Source organism: Xylocopa sonorina, chromosome 9, assembly GCF_050948175.1.
Source record: "Xylocopa sonorina isolate GNS202 chromosome 9, iyXylSono1_principal, whole genome shotgun sequence".
Taxonomy (NCBI): domain Eukaryota; kingdom Metazoa; phylum Arthropoda; class Insecta; order Hymenoptera; family Apidae; genus Xylocopa; species Xylocopa sonorina.
In genome coordinates this window covers 3,054,646-3,076,882 of record NC_135201.1, presented here as the reverse complement: position 1 = coordinate 3,076,882, position 22,237 = coordinate 3,054,646, and the positions used below count along the sequence as shown (strand labels likewise).

Sequence of the window (22,237 nt, the reverse complement as noted above, 5' to 3'; positions counted from 1 at the left end):
GGAAATAGTTCTCTCCAAGAACAGTTTTCAGTGGCAGTTCCATTAATGGAAAAAAAAATATTACATTATAAAGTATCGCATCGATTTAATGACAGCCTATCGATAAGAACGAGTTACTGAAAGGAAAAATCCCAGTAATACAACATATTTCCATGAAAATAATTAGTTTTTACGGAGGAAAAACATGAGTCTGTACAGCACGCTTGTATATAACGTGCAGAAAGCATATACTGTAGCGATCAGCTTGTTGACGCGTCAAAATTTGTACAACCAACCTGAACAACCAGTTGGTAGTTAACATCATTGTAAAAAGACAACGGATTGCAATATAAAGACAGGGAATAGAATGTAATCGTGCGATCGTAGTTAAGTGTACGATAAACTGTATCTTTCCTGTTTATTATACTTTGTCATAGATAAATTGTTTAATATCCTTAATTATGCTTAACCATTGTTGTAATTCGTTGCGAGAAGAACATTTACATAATATGTAGCTACAGAATGCGCGTATAGCTTCGTTCCAATATATATAAATAGTTTGATACGAGTTTACGGGAGAGACGGGTCAAAATTATTTTACACATGACTTTCTGTTTCCTGGTGAATCGCTAGTTTTGTATCTTCTAAAAAGAACTTTCGAAGCGATATGTCTGTAAGTACTACGCATACCTAAGTATATAGATTATGTTTTTCTTCACCCAATCGGTGCTACTGTCATTTACGAAGATTAAATATGTTTTATTCATGCACGCATTATTAATACTTTGACGTTAATAGCTTCAATTTAGTTTCGAATATAATGTACATCAAGATAAAGAAGATTTAAATAAATTCAGATTTTTATTGCACTTCTATCGTAATAATAATTCTTTAATGCGAATATGTAAGTGTCAATAACAACGAATAATTTCGTTCAGGTTCTCTCCTTTCAATACTGTTCCTACAGTCTTCTAAAACGATTATCTGCGAACGAAACATCACTCGGAATTATATGAAAAATATGTTACGTTCATAAACATTGTCAGAAGCAACCTAACCTTTAAGTATTATCTAGTTTAGTTCTTGATAAAAGTAGTCTCTTTCTGCGAGTTTGATGTTAATATGAAACGTATATATTTTAATCAGTATTTCTTAACAAGCATATGATTTTATTGATACTACACGTTGATCACACTTCCAGGTATAATAAAGAATGAGTTGGTTCGATGCCACTGGATTTGCCAATTTGGCCAAATCTGCTCTAAAAGAAGCTCAAAAGACAATTGATAAAGCATTGGATATCAAAGATGAGGATCAGAAACCAGTGGAAAATCTTACAGAAGATACGTCTGACTTTTTCGCATCTTGGGGATTGAAAAGTGATGTACATCCTGATGTACATCATAGTGAAAAGACCAAAGAATCCAAACAAGAAGCAGCGAGCAGTATATGGGGTAGTTTTACAGGATCATTTTTTGAATCACCGAAATTCAGCGATGCGGAACGTGCAATATCAAAAGCTACCCACTCCAAGTCTTTACAAAGTACCACTATGGAATGTGGAAAGAAACTTGTATCTTCGTCATCATTTTCGGAGGATTATAAAGGTAGCATGTCCAGTCTTTGGAAAGAATCCAAAGTAGCAGAAGATTTCAAGGATAAGGATATTCGCGATCAGGTTCAGGATGTATGTAGCGAAGATGTTGCTGATACATCCACTTTTAGCGACTCAAAACAGATGGATTCATCTGAAACAATTGATACAAATACGACTGTTAATAAAGATAGCAAGATCGACGATTGTTGTTCAACAAGTAACATAGAAAATCCCAAGATAATTGAATGCTCTCCAGAAAAGGGAATTGCAGATGTTAGAGAGGAAGATGACAAGTCTGAATCTGAAAAGAAAGAAACTGGCGATCATGATTCAGATTCTACCACTTCTATATCAAATAGACAATCCTTTGTATCACCAGACAATGACAAGAAAAGTTCAGAGAGCGTTGAAGTTCTTGGTTCTCGTTCTAGTACTGCTTGTACCACTACACCCGAATCGGATAACAGCAGTTCTGTTAGTAATCTTGCAAGTCCTTCTGCAGCTACCGAAGTTACTTCTGACTCAGTAGAAATATTACCAGACAGTCTAGTTACATCTCCAAGTTCTGTGGAAGTTTTAGGCAATTGGAGAAGTGATATCAGTCCTTATTTATCTCCAATAGATCATAGGCATTCTGATTCGTCATCTATTGTAGATAGAGATGATTCGGCGACCCCTTATTGGGATGATACCAGTATCCCACAGGTCATAAGTAAGGAAAATCCGACAAATCCATCATCTTCTGATATTTCGCCGTACGAATCTCCATTGGAAGAAGCAAAAATGTCGCATGAAAATTCATGTACCAGCAGCGTGGATAGCACACCGTCGACAGGAACATATCCAGGTACAGGATCACACTTATACAAGAGCCTTACCAGTGAACATTCGATAAAAGTTTCACCAGAAAGCGTAGAAGTATTACCCTATAGTGACGAGCCAGATGAACCAAGTTTAGCTGAAGATTCTTACACTTCTACTTCGGAGACTACTGTTATGACAATATTAGAAACCTTTCAACAGAAAGAGCAGCCTAAGAGTAAAATGGAAATTCCCTTCACTATTGCGTCCAGTGGAAAAATGCATGATTCGTGTCCAGATGGTAAACTGACGTTGAAAAAGACCAGCGGAGATCAGCGATTGAATTTGAGCCTAGACTCCCTAAATGAAAAACATAATTTGCATTTGCCAATTGAAGCAATTACAACTCAGCCCATTCGTAAGCCAGAGTATCTCGATGGAACTGGAAAAATGTCTGAGACCGATCGAAAAAGCTTTGACCGGCTGATAAATTCCACTATTGAACCAGCAGAACCAGAACATTACCCCGATAGCGAGATTACACATCCATTTAAGTCAGAGACAACAGAAATGACGGATCAGCATTTGATCTTAACAGATTCAAGTTGCGAAGGAACCTTGATAGAAAGTAGCTCGGAAGAAAATCCACAATTGGTTCATAAAACGGAGAAAAAAGCGGCAGAAGCTCCCTTAAATGCTAGTTCCTACGTGAAGACAATGTTAGAAGATGCGATGAGTGAAAAGAGCGGTGAGATTGTCGAGGCGGAGGTGCAAAGCACAGAGATGCCACGAGAAAACTCTCCTATTTCGTCGGAAAGGTACTACACCAAAAAAAATTCGGTACTATGTACATTTCATACTATTTATCTTACAGTCGATCCGATCTGGTTAAAATTGAGTCTGACCAGACCAGTGGGCACACTAGCGGTGATGAAATAGAAACCACTACTTCCAGCGATATTGAAGTCATATCCAGGTATAGGTACGATTGTAAAAGTAACATAGCGGTCATGTGTAATTGAACTTTACATATGTGCAATACGTACTATATAGTTTATGTTTGCAAATAATATTTTCCAAACTTAATAGTAAATTATTTTTTGTTATAAAAAAGTCCAAATGGCGATTCGAGTTCTACGCAATCACGACAAAGTGTAGGAAAATTGCAATCAACGAAAGGCGGTGATCTTTTGTCGAGAACATTAAAAACTAAAGGACATTCAAGAGAACTGAGCGAAATCAGCGTAGGGTCTGATGATGCTAATGTTGAAATAGAGAAATTATTAAAACGTATACAAGAAATGACTGAAATATTGGAAGCCAGAGAATCAAAACTCATTGATGTCAGTAGAATGAACATGGAATTGCATGAACAAAATAGCAACTTGCAGAAGTAAGATTTATAATTGATGCTGAAAGAATCTTTTGTTATGTTATTATATTTTTACTTTTATTCTTTGCATAGGCAGCTTGATAACTTTGAGAAACATGCAGAACAAAGCCAAAGCTTGAATCAAATCACCGATGAATACACGCAACGGCTGTCTGCCTTAGAACGAAAATTTCAACAAGCGATACGCGAACGGGACTCGTTAAGGAAGAATTTAGAACAGTTAAAAGTGGAAGCAGCTACACGTTTGTCATCTCAAGAGATGTCCACTTTGAATGCCGAGAAAGATGAAATTATTAAGGAACTTAGAGAAGAGGGAGAAAAATTGAGCAAGCAACAACTTCAACATAGTAACATTATTAAAAAATTACGCGTTAAAGAAAAAGAAAATGATACTTTGATAAAAAGTCAAAAGTACGTAAGTAATATTCGTTCTTCTTTTTGTTTTCTACCAATAGAAAAATACAAAAATTAAATAACCTGGAGATTTCACACGACATTTTTATAGAGAACGAATAGAAGAACAAACTTTAGAATTGGAACGTTTAAAAAGATCATTACGCGCGAAAGAGGAAGTTGAACTTTCTCAGATAGATGCTGTTTACTCGTTAACCGCACGAACAAAAACATTAGAAAAAGAAATAGCAACATTGCAAACACAATTGGAGCATGCCGTGCAAAATGCGGATACGTATAAAAAAAGCTTGGATACTACAAAAATGTTAGCAAAATGCTTAACTGTTGTATAAACATTTAGTACATCGTACAACTGTACTATTATTATTTTTCAGAGAATTAACTGAAACAAAACAAATTCTAACTGCGACAGAAGCAGAATTGAAGGAAGCAACAACTAATGCTGGTGAATCGTGTCAATTACTTGCGCAAATGGAAGAATTAAAAATTAAATTGAGAGAATCCGAAGAAACGCATGTCAAGTAAATATTCATAGCGTTAGAAACATCTTCAAGCGATAATTAATTTCGAACAAATTTTAACGCTCTGTTCATTTGCCTTTCCTTTGTTTTGTATAGAAAGGAAGAATTTCTGAAGCATGAAAATAGTGAATTATTAAAACGCTTAGAAGCTGCCGAAGCTAGGAGCGAAGAACTATCAGAATCTGTATCTATGGCCACGAAACCATTACTGAGACAATTGGAACAGCTTCAAGCGAATTTACTACATAAATCTAATAACTTCATGAAACAGGAAAAGTTGTTGTCAGAAAAGAATATTGAATTGCAGACAAAGATAGAAAATTTACTTGAAACAGATCGTTACCTTAAGGAAGAAAATGTTAATTTAAAATCGAAAATATCTCAATTAGAAGCAAAACTTACTGCCAAGGAAAATGAAAAGATACGATTACAGGAGTTGCACGATGGGTTGATGGTACAAAAAGAAAAACTTGCTGAACAAAACGCACGGTAAAAGAATTTAATTTTGCTTTCGAAATATTTTGGTTTAAGTGAAAAAGTTTATGGTCAAATATTTCTAGGCAGCGTCAAACTATAGAAACACTTGAACAGTCTCATTCTTCAGAAGTAACGGAATTAAAAAGAGAAATTGTTGCGTTAGAAAATAAGTTAGCCGTAGAGAAAGCAGCTACAGATGCAGAGAGGAGAAAAAATAGTGCAATGTCAGAGCAACAACAGAGTATTGAAGATAATGAACGACTTAGTCCTAACACTACCACAGAACAAGATCCTATAAACACTATAGATAGCATTTGGCCGGTAATAAGTGTACAAGATAATTGTCGTCGATATTTTTTGATAGGAAGTAAATTAAAAGATTTTAATTTTATTATTTTAGCTGTACAAATCTGTTACTGAGAACAACCCTGAAAGATATGCGATGGCATTCGACAGTATTAGAACAGGATCTAGCAGTACTTCTATATTTGAGAATTTGCAAGCTCAATTAAAGCAAAAAGATGGTACGTGTTTAAATCTTCATCAAAGATAAATTACATTCGTTTCGATCACTTGACAATTAATTAATCGTTCGTATTATTAGGTGAAATACAACAACTTCAATGGGAATTATCACGACGTAATATAGAAAGAGATGCGCTAAACTCAGAATTATCCACATTAACTTTAAAAATTGAAGAATTGAATACTAAAGTTATGGATGTTGCTGTTTTAAATGAAAGTTTACGAGAAATACAAACTAGATATGATGCGTTATTGCAAATGTACGGTGAGAAAATGGAAGAAAATCAAGAGTTACGTTTAGATCTCCAGGACGTGAAAGAAATGTACAAAACACAAATTGATCAACTTTTAAAACGAGATACTTGAAACCTTTTGTGGATAAAAGTTATTTATTGGTTAATGCAATACAATAGACGTAGAACCGCGAAAAAGTTAACAATCTATGAAAACAGACATCGGAGAAGTTTACCGGCGATACACCGCGTAATTGCGACAATCTTGCCGAAGTTATTTAAAACAAGATAAATAATAACAAATGGAAGAGACTGATGTGAAATTATTTCAATTTAGCTGTTTAAAGTTTCAGACCTAACAAAGTAAAACAGTGCAGTTTTGCTTATATATGTTCCGGAAATTAAAAATTGTTATTTCCACAAATTTGCAGATAATTTACACCTCTTGATTATAGACAGTTGGGAACCGCGTTAGTTCACACTCAAACATTTAATTCTGTGTAAAATTGTAAAATGTGCAATGCAAATTTTTATTTACATTGCAGTGTTCACTAATGGGCGGTTGTCTGGTTAATTATTCACATAAATAATAATGCGTGTATTTACGCGTACACATACACTGTATACAAGTAGAGTAAGAGAAGCAACGTGATATAAAATGTAATATAATTTTAAAGTTTTCGATATTGTAATATAGAATTGAATTACAATGTAATTTATTAAAAAAAATTACGTTCGTTTATTGAAAGGTGTCTTTTTTTATGGTTTCACTTGTACAATGATGTTTTACAATATTGATCGAAATAAGAGAAATGGGGGTGAGGACTTTGAATATAATCCAAATCTTGAATTATCAATGGTAATTAAGATAAATTGGAAAACGTATAAAAATGTGAAAGAATAGTTCTGAGAAGGCGCCAAAGACGACTGTGATCTATCTAATTAGGAAAGGTAGAATAGGAAAGCACAATCGGTGGTCCATAATAGAGGTTTAAAATGAAAGACACGATTGTTTCTCAAAATTGTAATTAAACCGAAGGGAATACATCTTTTTCATAATTTTTATATATAGCATAAATTTTATTGATTATAAAGTGCGACCTTCTCTCCCTCCCCCCTTTCCCTCACAAAAAACTAAAAAGTAAAACGCTATATTCAAGCACCATTTTTGACCGTCATACATTTATTTTTAATACGAAAAGGAACAAATATCTTTTTCTAGTGGATTTGCAATTACCATATTTTTCCTGATGTCTTTTTTTTTTAACTACTGCAGATCGGTGATCGACTGTTACGACCGTTGTATATTTAGAACAAAATTATAGAATTATATAGATTCTTTCAAATATAAAATATTACACTTACGATAAATTGCACGTAAATTTGGTATAATTTTGATAATTCTCGACTGAAAATTCGGAAAAACATGTACTCCCACTTTAGAAAAGAAAAAAATAAAAGCGTTGATTATAATGGTTTAAGATAATACCGAATAACGAATACGCAAAATACGTTCGCTTTTTCTTCGAGCATCCCGATAATGAATCTCGGTTACATTAGACGCGATTCGATAGTGACATCATCGTTCTTGGTCCCGCTTTAAATTTTCAAATGGATCTTGAACCATTCACGAACAGCATACATACGTTCGTCCGAGATCAATTTACGGTCATAAAATTCGACCGACCGATACGTTGCTGAAATAAAAAAATGAAAGGTAAATTGATAAAAGAACAGTTCTTCCTTCGAACGAATATCTGTGGCAGTTAACGTGTCACCATCGACGCGTTAATCGTCATCGAGCTCCTCCGCATCATCGTCCAAATTTTCCGTCATTGCTTCCCATCATACCAAAGATGCGACAGATTCTATGTTTTTCCCAAATGTAAATATACAAGCAATTATACGTAATGAGACCGTCGAATCTGATTCTTATCGAAGCATTCACTGTCGATCTATCCACAATAACAATTAACGTGTTCTTTTCCTTTAAATTCTGCTTTTCTTTTCGTCCCATGGCTATTGCACGTCGTTCTACTGTGAACAAAATTGTTTTACGAAAGAAAACGGACGTAGATTACATAGACGGAAAATAGGAAAGAAGAAATCTTGATAGATCGCACGGTACGCGTTGTTAACGTGAGATTTTTGAGATAATCATAGAATCGGTGCCAGAATCGAAGTTCGATCGCGAATTGCGCGGAAAATTTCCTTGTATGCAAGTGCATTGCGCGCTGCCGAACTTAAACGGCATCCTTGCGGACATGAACTTTCTCTTCCAGGTGACAACCAAGATGTGCTTCACACCTGGTCGGACAGAGAGCTAGCCCCGTCGAGCGTAGAGCGAAGAACGGTACGAACTCGAGTACCGTGTGTAACGAGCATTGAACCATCGACGCAACTGCGTCAGTCTCCTTTCGTTCAGACCCATGGTGTCCAACCCTCATACAGAAGGGCTAAATTGTCGGTGCTCTGAGCTTCGCGTATCACGTATTCCACTTGTTCGGCTGTTGTATACTTGCGCGTCGGATGAGGATCGCATCCTTCCAACTTCATTCGTACGCGATGCCAAACATTCAACGCGTACGCGTTTCGCTCTTGAACAGCTGTAGTGAGAATAAAAACAAATTATTTACATAATTCCATTAAAATGACACGTTAAACCAGATTTACCTTTGCCCGTAGTTGGATCTCGAGTCGGTGGAATTTCCTTTCTAGGACTGTAACACACACCCTCCTGCCTAATCAACTTTCCTTTCTTCTTCATCGAACCACCTAGTGATGTTTCACTTTCACTCTCTCTTTCTCGTTCCCTTTCTTTTTCTTTATCTATCTCTTTTTCCTTCTCAAACGCCTTTATTGAATTAGTTTTCCTTTCATTGGCGAACTCTAACAGTTCGTTATACAAATTTGGTGCTGTAATCACCATATTCTCCAATTCGTCTTTAATTGCTCTACCCCTATTTGCATCCAAATTGTCGGACTCAAGTTCCTTGACAATCGCTGATATACTTTCAGTGAAAGATCTATACGAGGAGAGAAATTCTTGGAGCCCATCGATGTTCTCTTGCTTCACCATGGTTCGCAATAAAATTCTAATATCCGACATTAATCTGTGGTGCTCGGTTAATACGCTTTGCAAATTTGACACCTGTTCTCTTAAACGTTCTTGCGCCGAAAGTAAACCTTCTTGTTTTTCCTGCAATCTTTTCTGAACATCCAATATTGCCTCGGAGATGAATCTTTCGGCCTGTTTTAACCAATTCATATCAACGTTGCTTTCCATTTGCAACAATTCAACGAGGCTTTCCTCGATCGCTGTTACCGTTATGTTTAGATTTATCGTCAAGATACAGCTCTCTTCCCAATGTTTGATTAGTTTGACGAAATTCGTGTCGTGTGTCACACTTTCGGATGTTCTGGTCCTTAGAGCCTCGTAGTGCAAGATAGAGTTGCAAGTATTGATTACGTTGGCAGCGAGATTATGCTGCCGGGTTAATTTTTCACAAGAGGAGAGTACCGCGTTATCAAACGCAGACATAACTTCTCCAAGTGCTGGGTTTGCTCCAGCAGCCCATTTCAATCGTTGTACCGCGCTAGAAACAAGATTTTGTTGTTGATCTCGTGCCTCGCATACTCGAGATTGTAGAGTAGAAAGCTTTGCAGCTATTTTTCGGAGTTCCAGCATGAATACAGAACGATCTAAAACGAAAATATGCGCATATAGATGTTTATAAATCGTGTTACTCGATCTAAATGAGAAAAATACTAAAAAACCAACTTACTTAAAGGATTCATAAGATTGATGTTTGGTGTCATCATTATGCTGTCCTCGTGCAACCAATGGTGAGCCGTTAGTTGCAGTTGGAGCCTCTGCATACTTGCTCTGGCAACTTCGACGCATTGTTGAGCAAATCTGGCACTCTGCTTTCTTCGCCAAGCACTCTCGAGAGTACTACTGAGCGCGCTGGCTTGAGCAAGAACAGATTCAGAGAAGAGGTCTCTCTTCAAACAAAGATTGACTATCTTCCGACATAATTCTTCTATGGAAACTTTGCTCTCAGCTCCAATATCTCTTTGCTCGATCTCTGTGGTAACGCTCAGCCCCATTCTCTGTAGTAAGAAGCAAAGCGCGATAGCCAGCGTTTGAGAAGTAACACCGAGTAGTTGTCTCGACACATAATCCGCTGTAAAGATTCTAATTGGCTTGTTAAGACTCTCATCGTTGTAAACATTTGCCAAACCGCCCTTAAATGCAGTTGCAATATCTCTACACATCATGAAAAATTCCTGTATAGTGTGCAAACGTTTAACTAGAAATATGTCCTCTAGAACCTGACAAGCTGTCTTATTGAATATCGGCGCTGACATTTCCTTTGCTTCTTTGATTTGATCGATTTTCCTCCACGATGGCGGAATATCGAGCGTACTTAAAGTAGCAATCAACGCGTTACCTTCCATTTGAAGCTTTTCGAACAATCCATTGAAACCCATCAAAAGCATTTGACCAGGTGTCAGTGCTTCATCTTGGTTTGACTCTTGGCTTTGACTTTCGGCTGGTCTAGATAACAACGCCTCGAATCGTAATCTCATATTGTTTACAACGCTTTGTATCATTGCATGAGGACTATTCATTTCCATAATAGTAAATCTGAGATGCATCTCCAATTGGCCTAGAATCTCTCCAAGCGGTATACCAGATGATACAATTATCTCGGTTAATTCTCCAATCATTCTGATCACAGTCGGCTCTTCTGTTATGATTGTTTTCATAGCTTCAGGCAAAATAATGGTATGGAAATTATAATTAAGCTCTTGTAATCCTTTATAGATACAATCGGATCCTCTTAAACACTTCAGTACAAGAGATATCTTGGAATCATTACTCGTTTTATGACATTCGGGTATCAAGCTGACCAATTCGGCGATTAACGATGACATCAAACGCATTTCATCCAGAAACCAGTCACCTTCTCTGGATGTAAGATCTACTAGACAGTCTCCCGCACATTTGGCGGCACCTTCCATCATCAGATACCTCTTATTTAGAGCACAAAGTGCAGTTATATTAACGCATTCGAGTGCCTTTTCTGCTCCCTTCTCTCGTCTCAAGAAGTTTTGAATCTGTGCCCTCGATTCCCCATATGTCTTCTCTATTCTGTTAATTGATTCCGGCAAACCTTCAGAGACCATTCTTTCATACGCTTTCTTAAATCTTTCATTCGATTTGTTTAATATGGATTGCATCTGACAGGAAAATCTTATTATTTGTTGAACTTGTTGACTGTTGGAACTTTTTATCGGATCGAAAGTATTTTCAAATTGCATCAGAACTTCGCGACAAGCTTCGACGCTCCCAGAATTCAGAAGCTTGTTAGCCCAATCATGATAAAGCACCGTACGATGTTGTGACATATTGCTCAAAGGATATAGACTGCAAATCGCTGAATATTGACTTAAGAGATCCAAACAGCTTCGTATTAAAATTGACTGCTGCGTAGCTAACTGAGTCAACTCATTCTCTGACTGTTCGCATTGAAGAATCATTTGACTCTGGCCGGCATTCTGTAGGAATTCTTTGACAAGATCAAAGACTACATGATCCTCTTGATTCGTAGATGTTCCCAATTCTGTCAACCATTGCCCTAATTGCGGTCCTCTTACTGCCAAGAGTGCCATCTAAAACCATAAAATATTAATAAATTTCTTTAAATTGATAGAAATATATAAAGATTAAACAGTGCTTACGTTGTGCATGTTTATCTGTTTTTCGCAATCCTCAATCTTTTCTTTTAATCCAGCTTTTGCTTTCTCGTGTGCATCCCGTGCTCTCTTGAACGAGTTATAACGCTTTATGACTGTATATAACGGATGATTGCGTCCCATTGCTTGTGCTTCTTTAACTAAAGCTAGCTGTTGGTGTCTATCTTGTAATAATTCCTGACACTGACGCGTAGCATCAGTTGCTTCTACCCAACAATTTAAGTGATGGCACAAGGATGGGAAAATCTTCATCAGCTCATCTCTGCAAATTAAAAAAATCGATCGATATAATAAGAATATAGTGACATTGCACTACACTTGACTCGTCATTGCAGAATAATATCAGCACCGAGAGCATTTACACGAATAAAGTTTAATCGCTGATTAACCAACCTATTAGCCAACCATTCAGCACGCATTTCTGCTGTTCGAACAGCGAACATTGCTCGCGTCAATTCTTGTTCCAATTGTTTCCTTCCGATCCCTGTGCACCGTGCTCTAGCTTGACAGGCCCCATAACTGGCAATGCTATTATCTGCGCCAGCTCGCCAGTCAACCAGCGGATCATATATAAACGCCTCAAGTAAAGTGAGTAATGTTTCTCTTCCTCGTCGCATCACTCGGAGCGTATGTTCACAGGCTAAACGAAATATTCCCTAAGAAGAAACCATCACGTTTTATGATTGTATAAAAGTGCTTATAGCAATGATATATGACAATATAAGTATGATGTAAGGAGTTATCGTCTCACTTCGACTCCAGTTACTCCTAATGCTGTTCTGATGTTCGGAGTCATTCTAAATGGCACCTTTTCTGGGACTCGTAAAGTTTTGCCTTTCTCAAAGCAAACATTGTAGTCAATGTGAACAACTTCGCCTGTATTAAGATCGACTAATACATTGTCCAAATGTCTATCACCAAGACCAATAATGTAGCCAATAATCGACATTACGGCGACAGAGTAGGAATAATTCTTGGTTGCTTGCCACCAACTTCCAGCGTTTATGCTGTTGCACCAAATCTCTCTGTGACGATAAAATAAGATTAGAAAATGTTGTTACTAAGTTTCCTATGGAAAAGAGAGATAAGAATTGAGAATGTGGGGAGAAAAATTGGTTAAATAACAGAACTAACTTTGCTAACAAATCCTTTGGTGTTTCGGCCATTAAATCGGCTAAAACTTGTTTTAACACTTGAATAGGCCATTCTTTCCTATTCTCCAAACCGATTCCCCGTTCTTTTAATAACGGTGTTAATTTATTGTAAAATAATTCAGATGGTCTTAATACTGCTGAGCTACCAGTTTTATTAAGCATTGCGCTTTCCCTCTGTTGCCACCTTTTGTACAGTACAAACAAGGGTGTCACACCGTCGACCCATTGTATTAAACCAGACCGTGGCCCCAATGGTATGACCGAATAATGGCGCGCCCTGTACACTTTCTTCGAATCGCCTTTTTTTGACATCATAGTGTTGCATATGTTTAGGAATTGCATAATTCTTTCATCAAGATGGAGATCTTCCAGGCCTTTAAACAGGTAAGTGTAAACATGTCCATCGGAACCATGGAAAACGAGCTTCTTGGGCTTTGTTTTAGTTGGCAATATTTGAACATTGTTATCCACAGATTCTATAGTAACGATTCTATTATCATTTGCTGCAACACCTGGCATAGCGATACATGTATTTCGTAGGTTTGCTAATACAGGACTGATATCGTTCATTGAAAGGGAATAAGCAGCACGTCTGTGCACTCTTTGGGCTAACTTGCCCTCCACCTGTTTCAAACACATACTAGCTATTTGTGGTTTTGCAGGATTCTTAGGATTGTTAAGTTTATTGATTGCTTCTTCTATCGAAGGGCCAAACTTCTCTTGAAAGTTCTTCTCATGCGGTGTCTCGGCTGGGACAGAGGTCATAGCCCAGAGGTTCTCCAATATAAAAACTATCGGTTTCAATATAATTCGATGTTTTTCTGCGATTAGTTTTTCCTTTTCTTCAGGACTCAACCAAGCATTGTCCTGTACTTTTTGCACTTCCATTTCCAATTGCTCGAACCGCTTAGAGATTTCAGTATGATGCTGACACAGGGTTGCTAACCACAGCTCGTCCCACAGCAACGTAATTCGACGTAACTCCTTAACAAGTATTTTTACCTGTTCAATGGAATCCTGAATTCTGTTCGACAGGCAATCTACCAACTGCGCGAAATAGCAGTCCATAAACTTTTCTTGCTCGTCTTGATAAGCCGCAGCAGAACTTTCTGGGCCTATCTCTTCTTCTTCTTCGATGAAATCTAAGTCGGTCTGAGATGAATCGGTTTCGGCTTTCTCGTACAGAACTTTGTCGCAATTCTTCTTCTGCCCGGAAACGGCCCCAACCACTGCCGGGAACGTAATCAAATGTGGTGAATTCTCTGCGACTCTGCACAACAATTCGGATACTCGTGTCCGTACATAAGATTCAGGATGACTGAGTCTGGAAAACAACTGCGGTATTATCTCTTTCCAAGGGGCAGTTGGTGTCGAGGAGAGGCCAGATTCTAAAACGTTTTGTAATTCAAGAGCGTGTTTCACGACAAGTCGTAGTAATCTAAGCGTAGCTGTGATAGTAGCGCAATCGTTGGTCTCTTTGATAGCGGCAAGTTGCAAGTATTTAAAATACGCATTCGCGGATAGCTCGTAATACGAGTAAATTCTCTTCTGTGATTGCCTCCAAATGTCTACGAGCATTCCGAGACGATCGACACTAACACGGTTGAGTATCGGTACGCTTCGCAACTGATTCTCTATCATATCCGAAGTATTGACATCGTTGGAAGTGTCTGCTATTTCGCCTTCGTCTTCGGGGATAGTTTTACTTTGAGACAAAATGGAGAAGATCGCGTTCAAGTCAGATTCACTTGTATCGAATGGTAACAAGTCCCGTATCGCTGTCCTGTCTGCGTCGGTCAATTGTCCTGAATTCGAACTATCCACGATCTTACGTCCCCATTTATAACACCAACTTGCGAAGCTACACCATGCAAGCGGCAGGTCTGGACATTGGTTTACACCCAGCTGTGTCAGTCTACCGATTATCATATCCGAGATTGGTATTGAATTCGTAGTCGGACCGAATAGCTTGTTCATCAAGCCATCGTTATGAGCAGCTTCGAATTCGAGCAATTGCTTCAATTGACCATTCTCGTTTCCGCCGACTTCTTGCTGTATCCATTTACTCAGAGTGAGAAGAAGAATTGTACCGTTCTCTCGCAGATCAGCCGACTGGTCTCCATCAACAATAGTTCGCGATATACCGAGCGCAGTTGCGCTGCACAATTTCAACGCTTTGTCGGCACGTTCCATGTCGTGTAATAACTTTGAGTACTCACGGAACGCGCGTATATTATTCTTTGACCATTTCACGTGCATCACGTTATTAAGGACATCGTCCGTTATTTGATCAAAATCGAGATTAATAAAATCTCGTTCGCCCCCTTTGCGGTGTTCAAATCGACAAATTTCTCGTTCGGATCTCAAGTAATTGAAAAGTTCGCGTTTGGCTAGTTCAAAATTACCTTCTTTCCTGGCAGTTCGAACGATATGCAATCGTAAATCAGTTACTTTGTTGTTATCTAATCGCATTTCAGAGCTATTATTCTTTCTTGTTTTACCAAAGTATTCGGACCACCATAAAGTTCGCGTTAGTACGCTCGAATCCATGTGATCGACTTTCTCGCTTTTATACAATTCGAACACGTTCTCTTCTCTACCGGACAGTAAATTCTTTAAACCGTCTGCAGAAAATCGTACTAGTATCGATTCATTTAAGTATTCCGATGGCACATTTCTTAGACCCTCCTCCATAGTCTTAGCGGCCACTCTTCTGCAACGTTCGATTTCTTCGTCAAAGTAATCTTTGTAATCATTGACGTGAATCCTAAGTGCGATATTCGTTAACGTGTTACTGCATTCGACCAGCGTTTTCGAGCAATTCCAATTTCCCGTCTTGTCTGTTCTTCCATCTAACAAGTTCCAATCAGTTAGATCGTCTAAACATATGTTTTCATCATTCTCGAACTTTTTCAAACACTTTGCTCGTCGAGAAGCACTGATTTCTATCGAGAAGTCCTTTTTGAGGACAGCGTTTTTATCTCGCGCAAGAATTTCAGCCTGTTGCTGCTTCCAAGCCTCTAATCGGGACCAATCACTTACAGCTTCATAGCAATGAGACAGTCGTTGCATACAAAAACAAAGAACTTGATTATCTCCTTCTGATTTGAAGCTCTTACCTTTTCCATCGGAAGCAACTTCCACAGTTCCACTAGTGTTTTCAACAGCAATGGCACAACTACCGTCACTTTCATCTTCTCCTTCTTCCTCTTGTTCTGAATCTTTTCCTAGTCGACTGTTCGCAACACGCATATAATCATCAATGATTAATTTGTAAGCCTCAGCAGCAGATTCATAGCGATTTGCAGCTTCTTCCATGGCAGCTTTCAACCATGGAAATTTCCGATCTTTTTCCTTGGTGTAAACATAAAGACCTTGCAATGCCTCTGCTTCGCCCAACATTACCATTGCTTGCGCCGTACAAAGTGTTGCCCTTTCAAATTCAATACCCTGTGTATTATCGCTGTTACTTAAATCTTCCAACAGCCTCTGACTATTTCTCAATGCGCTACTAGCTAATCCAGAATGCAACGATACTACACACAATGCCAATCGAATGCGATTCAACCATTCCTTACACGTAGACTTGTTCGTATGGAAAAATGTTCTAACTGGTTTCGATAATGGTAACAAAGCGATCGCGCAACCTTCTGCCGCGTTATGTATTACTCTCTCAAGGTGTTCGAGAAACTCAATGAATAGTCGCACACGAGTATGCTCGCTCAATAAATGATCCAAGCTTCGTTTTTCTTTCTTCGTTGTCTCAAAGTTGTACGATATCTCGCGTGCTAATGTTTTCAGAGCACTCTCAATTGATGTAAATGTTTCCTGCGGTTTTCCCAATGAGGTACGGAGTTTATTTGTTACACAGTGTTGAGCTGCCTCGAAGCCAGCCCAAAAGAATAAGAAGGATCGATTTGCGAGTGCCAAACGATACATTTTTTTTGTAGTTTCACTGTCAGATCTATAAATGTGAAGAAAAAATAAATAAAAAGTATTATGTATTTGCTACTTTCGTTCATACAGAACCATACAATTTCTTCAGTGTCACATTTATGATTAGACACTAGTTACACTTACACAATTGGCCAACATAATGTGAATATTTCTGATAGACCAGAAGTATCTAAGTACTGCTCGTGCAACAAAAAGGCCATGTAAGTTCTGAAGTGCTGCGCTTGCATCTCTCCGTTATTGTTTCCCCGCATATGTAATCTTTGCGCAAGAATTAAAGATTCGGTCGAATAGCTTTTGATTCCCTGATATTTCTAAAAGAAATAAAAAGCTATGAAGAATCGTCCGCTAGTTTAAAAGCAAAATCTTTTAAACTTACCTTCGTTTCTGATAATAAACACTCTTTGTTCAATTTCGGTATAACTATGTTTAGAGGCACTCGTGTTAATAGTGAGCCATACTTCTCTCGTATAATTTCATCTCGCGAAGTTAAATGTAACATCACCAAATCAACGATACTGGAATAAATTTCCTCTTTCCAAGTGACATTTTTCGCGTTCATTAATATTTCGAAGAGATTGCAAACGGCAACGGAAATATCTCGATCGATGGATGCTCCGCAAGTGATAAGACTTGCAAGAACATTTTCGTACTCTTTCGTTTTGCTCAGAATATCAATATAATTTTCGGACTGTACACAAATTTCTTGCATCCACGTTGATAGAAGCAACAATGTTTGCTCTGGTGTGTGCTCGTTATAACTTTTAGCTATTAAGTTTAGAATGATAGAGAGATGGCCACTAGTAGGCGATGTCGTTGGAACATCTAATGCCCCTGGAAACATATCTATCGGACGACAAGCAGTAGTTCCAGTTATTAAACTTGAACTTGGCACAAAATGATTATACCTGAAGAAAAAAAAGGTACAATCATAAACTACTACTAAGTAATTATTCCTGGGATGCTCCATTTATCTTCAGCCCTACCTAGAACAATGCGCGTACAGTAAATATAAAATACTATACTGCAAAAACGGACTAGTTGATGATAAATTGTTGTCGTAAGGTTTTAACTTGACTGCTAACAGCTCTAAAATGCTCGGTTTTAATGCCCACATGCCAATAATTGAATTGCTCGCATTCGCTAAAAACATTGCGATAAAATAGTTATTAATAATCTTTGATCTCATCTTACAGTGCATTCATGTATTTACCTATATCAGAAAGAGCTCTTAGCAGAAAAGTAACTACAATTTCTGCGTCGTTCTTTTTGTATTTAATATCATTCAGTAATGGATTATCTGCCACTAAACTTTCGATATCTGCTAAGATAAGTTTATAAGCGATCTCCAAATCGGACAGTATGTAGCGGTACGATTCCTGTAATAATGGAATATTTTTTAGACTAAGGAGACTATGGTACACTCCGAGACTGGCGTTCTGAATAGAAATCGAATCACGAAATCTCAATTTGAGTAACGCGGAGTCCTTCCCAAGCAATTTGTGGACCAGTTCCAAGGGTAGATTTGCGGAGACCTCTTTTATTATTTTCGAAATAGTATTCAACATGGATATTATCGTATCATCCCAGAAGACGTTGATCCTTTTTAATTGGAGATCGATAAACTTATAAAGTAACTCATGATTCTTCGTTATACGACTTTGAAGATGTCCTAACAATAAAAATGCGCACTCATTCGCTACAACTATTAGCTCCTCTTTCTCTTCAGTTAGATCCAAATCTTTCTTTCCTCTTAATTCCATCCACCGTACGATATTTAATAATGATTCCTTTTCTTTCAATGAAGTTTCTTTCTCGATGTTCTGTTTTAAATTCTTTAATTCATTTTTGTTCAGATTCAAGGATTTGAACATGTTAATAAAATCTTCTTCGTTTACTTCAGATTTACTGGAATTTTTTGGTGGAACAACGCCTACATTTTTAATGTGTTTCAGTAATTGCTCGGCATACTCGTGTGTAAGAGTAAAATGTGAAAGCCAGACTTCATTATCGTCGTCTAATTCGATTGCTTTGACAACTGTTTTCAGCATTTTTGACAGACAATCGGATAAAAACGACCATTGCACATTTGGTGTAACATTGGGATTTAGATGCTCGGATATGCTTTTCGTAACCGTATTGAATACCGAAATTAGAGATGTAATACGCCGGATACATTCCCTAGGTGTTGGTGATGTTTCATCTCCAGGAGAACTTCTACCAGACTCAGGTAAAGACAGTTCTTCGTCATAGCTCTCCATATCTTCTAGGAATTGACCTAATAACGTCAAAGTAAATTGTAGATCCGCTATCCAAAAGGATCGCAATCTTTGCAAACTACGACTAGCATAGGTTGCAACTGCTTTTTGTTGAGTCGAATCGATATGCCAGCCAACTAATATGTCAACTGTATCATGAAAATGATTTGAAAATGTTTCAGGATAAGATTCCATTATTAGCAATATCGCATCCACCGTTGCTACCAATAAATCCGAACGATCAACATTCTCTAGTGTCGATTGCAATTGTGACATCATTAGCTAAAAAAAATGTTATTTATTGTATCCTCTGTATTGCTGATTGTAAAAAAAAATCAATGAAAAATATTTAATATGTAATTCGTTCCAAACTGATTGAGATAAAATCACGTATCCATAATATATTAAATGTTCGTAAATATAAATTAAAAAATCAGAAAAGAAAATTTAAGTACCATTGAAAATTCTTTTAGACGCGGTGCCTCTGTGTCCAATTTAAAAGCTTCAACGAATGATTTAATCAAAAGGCACTTTATATCATCTTTTCGTTCCAATGAACACTTACTAAAGACCCAATCCATGTATCTGTGAGAATTTATAAATATTTAAAATTCGTTTATATCGAAAGAAAATTTATCATTTTACAAACGCGGCACGCTGTGTCAGATCACGCGTTTACCGTTTAAAATCTTGCTCAGCAGCATATCCGACACGACCTAAACATTTTACGACTTGCTGTTTTGCATCCAGCCCTGGACCAGTATGTAATACATCTAGCAGACTTTCACAGATAACATCCAAATTTCGTCTTATATATCTTTGATTTTCAGGAGCTATTATACTTTCCTGTGCTTGTTTGCATAGCACTATAAAATGATCACAATCATCTTCCCGGCACAATCTTCTTAAAAGTTTTGAAATTCTAGAATCTTCTGTAACAGATAAAAATTGCGAAAAAGGAAATAAGCACATTTTACATGTAGGATGTTTTAGAAATAAAAGAAATTCTGACCATTTATTCTTTTGTCGTCGTAATATTTTCCCTGTGCATTTTCTTGATTTTTCAGCGATTCTTGAAATTTTGATCTAGTTGTAGTGTAGTAGCTAATTTCTGTATTGGAATCATGTTCGATTGGTGTCTTTTTGAAAGCCCTACCCCGTACAGCGCCTCTGGTGCGATCTCCAGAGCTACCTCCACGAGCCATTCGAAATTCATTGCGTGGAACACCACCAATTCTGCAATAATTCAAACGTTTTATTGTAAAAATCCTCAATTGTAACACAGGCACTTCAGTAAGACAATGAAGAGAACAAGTTACCTCGGTTTAAATCTAGAAAAGTTATGATCGGATGAGTAGTTGTTTGAGCTTCTTGGGCAAATGACCAAAGTATCTCTCGGAGCATTAAAATCATTTGAGTTGTATCCACTTAAAACATTGACATCGCCTTTCTCCAGCACACCAGCTCGATTATTACTAACTGATTCTTCCTGTATCTCCGAACACTTAGATCCACGTAGCTTTGTGCTAATATTAGAGTTCCCACAGCTATTCATTACATTACTCTGCAGACTATCTGCATGACCTACACTTTGCATCAATGATTTACTAATCACTACTAAGAATAATACTTTTTATCAATGAACAATAAAAAAAAACATATATACGAAGTCGTAAATAATACGTTATAGTTAAATCTGAATCATAACTCTCGTATATTGTTAAGGTTACATTATTTGCACCCACATTTTTGTTGCACAAAAATGTCCAGTGATTATGAAATAAATGAAAATTAATAATTTGGAAATGGGATAGATTTTAGAATATTATGGAAAATCAATTAGAAAATTTCTGAAAAAACGACGTTCAAGTTATTTATGTGTAAAAAATACGATAATTCGTAGATTGATTAACTATCGCAATATCTACTTCAGTTCATGTAAGTATTGCTTGCTTCGAAAAGCAATATCGTAAACGCATGGAACACACTGCGATTTCTCGTGGGATATAATTCGTACTAATAATAATCGAAAAGAAGTATCGAACGGTAAAACGGTATCGTAACCGATTCTACACGCGTTCGATCTATAGATACACACCGTATCGACAACAACCGATCAACACACTAAGAAAATAGTACATTCAAGATCTTATAAATCGGTAAAAATTAAATAGTATAACGATCTTATTCCTGTACTGATGCGAATACTAAAAGTCCCCTAAGTTTCTCAAAAATCATATGTATACGTGTATCCGTTTATGAGAATAAATTTAGGTGGATATACAAGAACCCATCACGTAATTAAAACAAGTTAAACACCATTTACGAATGGTACCTTCTACACTATTCGTTGACATTCTTTCTGTAAACATCTATAGTTAATTTTGATATTATCTTTACGAGTCGAACATTTTTTCCTAAATTTGAGGGAAGCTGTACCATGAAAAAAGATAATGCATACGTATGTAATAGAACATAAAGGAAGAGAAATAAGAATAAAAGAAGTAAAAGAAAACAAAATTTATGGACCAGCTAATGAATACGCTATGTACGTTCTAAACAATAACGAATTGCTTAACGAAGCAAACAGGCACTACACATATAGGAGAAATTATTTGGGACAACTGTTTTATATCTACATACATAAGCCAAGAATGTTAATTACAATTACGTGTAATTACGATACACTCCTGCACATACTGCAATGAAACAATGTCAATGAAATGATGAAGCAACTAAAGAAAACTTGAACCAATGCAAAATATCATTGGAACAATATTCTGAACGATTCCGATATCCCATTGGCCTGCATTGACCAATACCAACAAAATCATTACGAAGAATCATCGATGAGGTTATCGAAAGGTATACCCTATAAAATTCATAAAAGGATATGTTGCACTCCTGCAGTTTAAAGTTACACGTAAATATATTTACTGGTGTTTTCTTAGCAGTATTATATATGCGTAGGTACATATATTCTCTTAGTATATTTCATAGTAACCTCAATTTACTTATATATCGTTTAACATTTGGAAGATTTTTTGTTTAAAGTTATATATAGTTACTATTATGAATAAACTAATAAATAATATAAATAATAAAATTATTTTCAATAATTTCAATATAATATTTGTAATTATCTATGTAATATATCACTTGTAGTTT

The 22,237-nt window shown here is 36.9% G+C and overlaps 2 protein-coding genes across 12 annotated transcripts; one reads left to right on the top strand and one right to left on the bottom strand.

Annotated features, from left to right (window-relative positions):
- The first annotated feature begins 118 nt into the window (after positions 1–118).
- Positions 119–7,007, top strand: Tmf (TATA element modulatory factor). 3 transcript variants are annotated; one of them, XM_076901475.1, is made up of 11 exons: positions 119–652; positions 1,181–3,195; positions 3,252–3,359; positions 3,492–3,770; positions 3,843–4,181; positions 4,276–4,488; positions 4,559–4,705; positions 4,802–5,194; positions 5,266–5,503; positions 5,583–5,706; positions 5,787–7,007. In XM_076901475.1, exons 2-11 carry the CDS (start codon positions 1,193–1,195, stop codon positions 6,071–6,073), a joined length of 4,131 nt encoding a protein of 1,376 aa, XP_076757590.1. In that variant the 5' UTR covers positions 119–652; positions 1,181–1,192; the 3' UTR covers positions 6,074–7,007. The 3 variants fall into 3 exon arrangements, with proteins under 3 accessions (XP_076757590.1, XP_076757592.1, XP_076757591.1); XM_076901477.1 differs by having other exon boundaries at positions 120–652; positions 3,252–3,353; XM_076901476.1 differs by lacking the exon at positions 119–652 and adding an exon at positions 748–883.
- Positions 7,008–7,945: 938 nt separating this feature from the next.
- Positions 7,946–21,793, bottom strand: Nonc (serine/threonine-protein kinase Smg1). Of its 9 annotated transcripts, none has more exons than XM_076901461.1 (16): positions 21,713–21,793; positions 20,389–20,653; positions 20,082–20,305; positions 19,749–20,001; positions 19,525–19,654; positions 18,025–19,351; positions 17,798–17,954; positions 17,191–17,719; positions 16,938–17,125; positions 12,838–16,821; positions 12,455–12,728; positions 12,097–12,359; positions 11,689–11,965; positions 9,726–11,619; positions 8,614–9,642; positions 7,946–8,546 (listed from the first exon to the last, which is right to left on the bottom strand). In XM_076901461.1, the coding sequence occupies exons 2-16, from the start codon at positions 20,622–20,624 to the stop codon at positions 8,362–8,364; spliced, it is 10,950 nt and encodes a 3,649-aa protein (XP_076757576.1). In that variant the 5' UTR covers positions 20,625–20,653; positions 21,713–21,793; the 3' UTR covers positions 7,946–8,361. The 9 variants fall into 9 exon arrangements, with proteins under 9 accessions (XP_076757576.1, XP_076757580.1, XP_076757581.1 ...); XM_076901465.1 differs by having other exon boundaries at positions 21,770–21,777; XM_076901466.1 differs by having other exon boundaries at positions 20,389–20,595; positions 21,713–21,771.
- Positions 21,794–22,237: the final 444 nt, after the last annotated feature.

Bases quoted from the DNA above. Each gene is read 5' to 3' on its own strand.
- Tmf (XM_076901475.1), top strand. From the start codon at position 1,193: ATGAGTTGGTTCGATGCCACTGGATTTGCCAATTTGGCCAAATCTGCT. The intron at 3,360-3,491 runs GTACGATTGTAA...GTTATAAAAAAG, and splicing joins GAAGTCATATCCAGGTATAG to TCCAAATGGCGATTCGAGTT. The intron at 5,707-5,786 runs GTACGTGTTTAA...TCGTATTATTAG, and splicing joins TCAATTAAAGCAAAAAGATG to GTGAAATACAACAACTTCAA.
- Nonc (XM_076901458.1), bottom strand. From the start codon at position 21,210: ATGTACTATTTTCTTAGTGTGTTGATCGGTTGTTGTCGATACG. The intron at 20,306-20,388 runs GTAACTTGTTCT...GAATTATTGCAG, and splicing joins TTTTCTAGATTTAAACCGAG to AATTGGTGGTGTTCCACGCA. The intron at 17,720-17,797 runs GTAGGGCTGAAG...TTTTTTCTTCAG, and splicing joins CTGTACGCGCATTGTTCTAG to GTATAATCATTTTGTGCCAA.